The 5,927-nt window shown below is 34.7% G+C and overlaps 1 protein-coding gene across 1 annotated transcript in view; it reads left to right on the forward strand.

Annotated features, from left to right (window-relative positions):
- UBA6 (ubiquitin-like modifier activating enzyme 6) overlaps positions 1-5,927 on the forward strand; it is a 120,003-nt gene that overhangs the window by 9,089 nt on the left and 104,987 nt on the right. Inside the window, 3 exon segments of the mRNA XM_006902726.1 lie at positions 185-213; positions 3,389-3,483; positions 4,607-4,718. Of these exon segments, the coding sequence (XP_006902788.1) occupies positions 185-213; positions 3,389-3,483; positions 4,607-4,718 (236 nt within the window).

Here is a 5,927-nt window from a genome sequence, read left to right on the forward strand (position 1 = left end):
TTCCTCTCCTGCACTGTCCCTCCACCCTCCCAAGCATGATGTCCCTCTCTAAGGACCGGTCTCTCCTCACAACATGTCCAAAATATGTTAGACGGAGCCTCAGAATCCAAAGATTTAGACAAACCTTAATCAAGACATATGTGTTCCTAATAGTAAGCTTTTAATTTTTCTCTTTCTTTTATAGCAAAGAATATTGTTCTTGCAGGAATTAAGGTAAGGGGGAAAATATTTTTGGTAAAAAGAACCATCTACTTACTGTGAGCTTTAAAAATTTGTGATCCTTTACAGTGATAATACTGTTTACATTTTGGCTGCATTATTGTCTCTGCATTTACTATCAAAATTGTTTCATCGTTCTGTTTTCCTCTAGAGAGAATAATTTAACAAGCTTCCATGTTATCTTATCACACAGCTTCACTTACCAACTCATGGCTACATTTATTTCATGTAATCACTTTCCCATTCTTGTTCCCTCACAAAATTATTTTTATCTGAATCTCAGGCATCATGTCATATTATTCTTAAATATTTTAGTATATTTCTCTTAGCTATGCAGATGCCTTTTTAAAACAAACACAATATCATCTTCACATCTAAAAATGTGAAAACTCTTATCATTTATGTTGGTTGCCTCTTGCTGTAAAACTTAGTGACTTAAATAGCATTTATTATCTGAAGTGTCCGAAGGTCAAGAATCAAATATCTCTTGATGAGTCCTCTATTTCAGCTCTCTCACAAAGCTGCAGTTAAAGACTGACGATCTTCCTCAGTTTTCTTTCATGTTAGTTGGTAGAATTCTTTGTGGATTGTTGGACTGAGAATCTGTTACCCAGTGTTTCCTGTCCAGAATTCACCCTCAGTTTCTTACCATTTCCAACAGGTTTTTGGAGCCCTGCACTTGTCTTTGAAGGAAATGTCCATCACCACTCTTGAGTTAACTGTGCAAACTCTATGCACCACTCCACAAGAGTTCCCTAATATGGTTGTGGTTGCTGTGTGCTCTCTAGTCACAGTCAACCCATATCTGACCCTCCAGTGGGTTTTCATAGGCAAGTATATCACTAAGGATGAGCTTGCCCATCCTTCTCCTGTGGATCAGTTGGTGGATTCAAACCATGAGCATTTGGAATTGACAGTGGTTGCCATTAGGCTAGCACTCAAGAAATTAAAAGACATCTTGCATTGGGGAAATCAGCTATCAAAGACAGCTTTAAAATGCTGAAGAGCAAGAATGTCAGTTTAAAGACTAAAGTGTGTCAGATCTGAGCCATGATATTTTCTGTTGTTTCTTATGCCTCTATGACGGTGAAGAAGAAAGATGTAAAAAGAATTAATGCTTTCAATTTTGGTGTTGTCAAAGAGTAATGACTATCCCACACTGCCTAATGATCTCTTAGATGAATTGCAACTCGGGTGCTTCTTAGAGGCAAGGGTGGTAAAACTTGATCTCACATGTTTTGGGCATATTTTCAGTAGAGGCTAGCTCTTGGAGAAAAAAAAGATCTTGCTGAGAAAGGTAAAGAATCAGAGAGGAAGACCTTCAACAAAATAGATTTACACAGTGACGGCAGCAGTGGGCATGAGCAAGACAGATGATGAAGAAAGCACAGGTCAAGGCAAGGTTCGGATCTGGTCATAAAGCTCTAAAAGTCATTGTAATTAGATTTAGAAAATCAAACTCACATTTTAGTCTTTTGACAGGACCACTATATAGGTGTTGCCCTCTCATTGTAAGCAGTGATTATCTGTTGTCCCATTTTGTGATTAGTGATAAGCTGCATTGCAATCACAAAGACAAATGGTTTAACTCCACCGGCTGCTCTGCAAGACATGATTGGGTAATCTCCTGTGCAATTTATTGCCTCTGAAAATTCACTGAAAGGTCAGCAATGTGGTTCCAACTCAGTGGCACCCAAAAATATTAGCTAATAATGATTATTTCTTTAGGAGCAGTAGTGAAATTCTATTATCGTCATTTATTAGTTAAAACAATTTTAGAAAGAAAACTTTCTATTTTTCCTTTCATACAAGAAAGTGATGTTCCAAAGTATAATTTGTATATGTTTGAAAGTCAAACATATGTTTACCAGTTTTCAGTGTAAGTACTTTCCTGTTTGGCTATTTAAATCCTCTTCAAGTTTTTAGTCATTTTGATCCAGCCCCAGTATCTGTTGAAAGTCACCATTGATAAATCTTTCTGGTTCATCATGAGTAAACACAGGAATTTCCAAGTTTCAGGTTTAGGGTTGTGAAGTACCATTAAAATTTCTGATTCACACATAGGATTATAATGATGATGATGATGATGATGATATGTACCATCGACTGAAAGCTGACCCGTAGTAGCCCCTTCAGTGGGTTTTCAGAGGCAGTAAGTCTCACAAGAGGAAATTACCCATTTTTCTCCCAAAGAGCAGCTGATGAATTCAAGCCCCATGCCTTTGCATTGAGTATACTTCTTTACCACTAAGTCACTAGAATTCCCTGTAATGTTAGAAAATTTATTTCTAGTCATTTGCTAGTATAAATAATATCTTCAAGTACATATTTTGTCTTTTAACCATTATGTCTTTGAAATAGAGTCCTAGAAATGAGGTTTCTGAGTCAAAACATAAATATACATGATATTTTGTTGTTGTTGTTTGTTGTTGTTGTTGTTGTTGTTGTTGTTATATGCTGTCAAGTCATTTGCGACTCATAATGACCATATGTACAATAGCTCTAAGCCTGCCCTGTCCTGAGCCAGTCTCACTGACTCCAGCACACTTACCCCCCTTTTCCCTAGTTACTGTATAAATCCATCTCATCTGGGGTCTTTGTCTTTTACACTGTCCCTCTGCCCTTCCAAGCATGATGACCTTCTCCAAAGATCAGTCCCTCCTGGCCACATGTCCAAAGGATGTGAGACAGAGCTTCAAAATCCTAGCCTCCAAGGAGAAACTTGGTTTAACTTTCTCTAAGACAGATTTGTTTTCTTATAAGTCACTAAATTCCTTTTGTGTTAATATAGTTTTACTTTTTCTTTAATATTTGTGGTCTCTGGTATCAATGAAGACTTTTTTCCTGTTATTTTTTCCTTTCAGCGTAAATTATTTTGAAATATTTGTATTTTTTTATTTTCTTTCCATGTTGGCCTAACATAACGCTTTTCTAAATATAAGTTCACTTACTGTTTGAAGTAGTAGTTCTGTTTAAAGTAGTAGTTCTAGTGATTCTTCCAGATATGTGTGTCTGTGTGTAAAGCCTTTAAATTACTTTCTTTTGTCTAATTAGAGGATAGTGCCTTCAATAAAATATATTGAAAATGAGCATCTTTGATTTATTCCTTTATATATATATATATATATATTCCTGACTTTTAATGAGAGTTTTGTGTTTCTTTTTTAAGGCACTCACAATCCATGATACAGAAAAATGCCAGCCATGGGATCTAGGAACCAACTTTTTTCTCTGCAAAAATGATGTTGTAAATATGAGAAACAGGTGAAAATAAGTTATTTAGTCATCATCCCGTAATTTATTTTCACATTCCTCTAGTTACTTACAGATTATTTTCTGTATTCAGAACTTAAGTTAATCCTAATTGTTTATCATTAACCATAAATCCATATCACGATGGATAAATATTGGCATATATATTTATCTAATTATTTGTGTCTGTCATAATTTTGATGCATGCATATTGCTTTTTGGGGTTTGTTTTTTTTATTGGCTTGATCAACTGGAAGTTTTTTGGGTTTTGTTTTGTTTTAATTTTTTTAATTAATTTTAATGAAAGTTTACAGAGACTTAGGGTTTCCAGTCATTCATGTTGCACTTGTCTCTCTACCCCCTCCAATTCACTCTTATCCTTGAAAAGAGAGAAAACTCTTTCATTGTTATTCAATCCCTCCCCCCACAAGTCTACTTCACTGTGCAGCCTTCACTCGACTTCTGTAATGACAAGAGTACCTATTCATATATCCCTTTTAAACACTTCTTACCCTCATCTGTTTCAATGTTTTAATGCAACTAAAGGAGATCTTTAAGGGAGCTCTGGTGGCTTAGTTATAAGGAATTGTACTGTCAGTACAAAGGTATGCAGATGCAGTTTGAACCCACTCGCTTCTCCCTTGGAGAAAGATAGGCGGTCTCCTCCCCTGTCATTTACCACCGATTAAAATCCTTTGGAGGGTTATCTATAGGTCGATTCTGACTTTCCAATACACAACCACAAAGGAGATTTTTAGTATTAGCTGATGATTTAACAATATTGCAATTAGGAGCAGTAGAGGTATAATTTGTATATATGTGGTGTGTGGAGATATATATATATATGTATGTATATACACATATACATGTGTGTGTGTGTGTGTATATATATATACATATATATATAGTGGTTTGCTACAGAAATTGACCTTGTGCTACATCTCAAAACTAATTATCTGTAAGAACAAATAAGATGTTCTTATTTCAAATCTATTAAGTCTTGATTTGCTGCTTCTACAATTTATTAAATTTCTCCAAAATTTATTTTATTAGATTATTGTGGTACCCTTAAAGTTTAAAAGATGGATTACATAAAATTTGTAGTAAAGCTCATTTTATACTTCATTTTTTTTAGAGCTGAAGCTGTACTTCAACATATTGCAGAACTAAATCCTTATGTTCATGTCACAGCATCGTCTCTTCCTTTAAATGAAACCACAGATCTCTCTTTCTTAGAGAAATACCAGGTTGGTATTGCCATTTTACATTAAATGTTATTAACAGATTCTTAGATCAATAAGTGCTAATATGGTATTACTAATTTAGCTTAGTGTTTTGAGGATCAGAACAAAAAATTTTAAGTTATAAGACCACTATTGCAAAATGATTTTGAAACGTTTCATTTTAGGACAATAATCTAAGAACTAATTAGAAAGTAATTCTGTTAATTAGATGTATTTTGTAGTGATATGTGTTACAAACACGCAAAACTCATGTATTGTAGCAACATTTAGGTATTTATTCCTTATGCTCCTCCACGACTGTAGCAGTTCTAGGGTGTACTTTCTGATTGGGTTGAATTCCTTCCTGTGTTTTGTTCACTGGATCTTTCTTTAGAGACTCGCAAACTACTCAGAACATGCTCTCTTGACAGTAAGAGAAATGCAGAAGGACAAATCAAACCACCTAACACATTTCAAGCTTCTCTTCAGGATACTTATAATAATACTAGTGCCTGTCATATGGTGAAGCCCATACTATATGAACAGAAAAGGAGTGAAATATTTAGATCTTTGATTCAATGTACAATAGATAACAATTCTTAAAATTAATTAAGAAGTATCTTGAGTGTTGGTAAAATTGACTTGGTTGACCCTGATTTTCCCTAATAGTAAATTATACTGGTGTACATTTAAAAATCAATAGGGAGTTCCATTCTGGACTGGATATCTTGAAATCTGTCCTTTTACAAAGCACCTAGAAATGTTAAACAGACTTCTTCTAAAGGGTTATTTTTAACTAAAGAGTTGAAAATAATGTGAAAGACATGCCAGAAGAGCCAAATATGAACACATCTAAAGGATTACAGGTGAACCATTGACAGTAGTCACACTTAGAGACTGGAGTTGACTGCATCAGGAACCAAAGTACTTGGGGAAATAATGGTCATAGAGAAATAAGCAGAGATTCTGGTCTAAGTGAAGTAGCGAATTAACTTTAAGAAGACCTTGTGTGTTCCCTTAACTGGGCCACATTATATTCCCATTACATGTAAAGCATTTTTGAAAATGGATTCATAGTCTGAAATAGCAAGATTGGAAAAAGCAGTATAGTATATAATCAAGATTCAGTATGTATGGAATTAAACTTTCTAAGACTTTAAGATAGTAGAGAGTGGGTGTTTTTGTCCTAACTTTGCCATCAAGTTAATTCTGTCTTTTGTTGTTGTTGTTGTT

This window comes from Elephantulus edwardii, unplaced genomic scaffold (assembly GCF_000299155.1).
Source record: "Elephantulus edwardii isolate Elephantulus edwardi_28Jun2011 unplaced genomic scaffold, EleEdw1.0 scaffold00442, whole genome shotgun sequence".
In the NCBI taxonomy this organism is placed as follows: domain Eukaryota; kingdom Metazoa; phylum Chordata; class Mammalia; order Macroscelidea; family Macroscelididae; genus Elephantulus; species Elephantulus edwardii.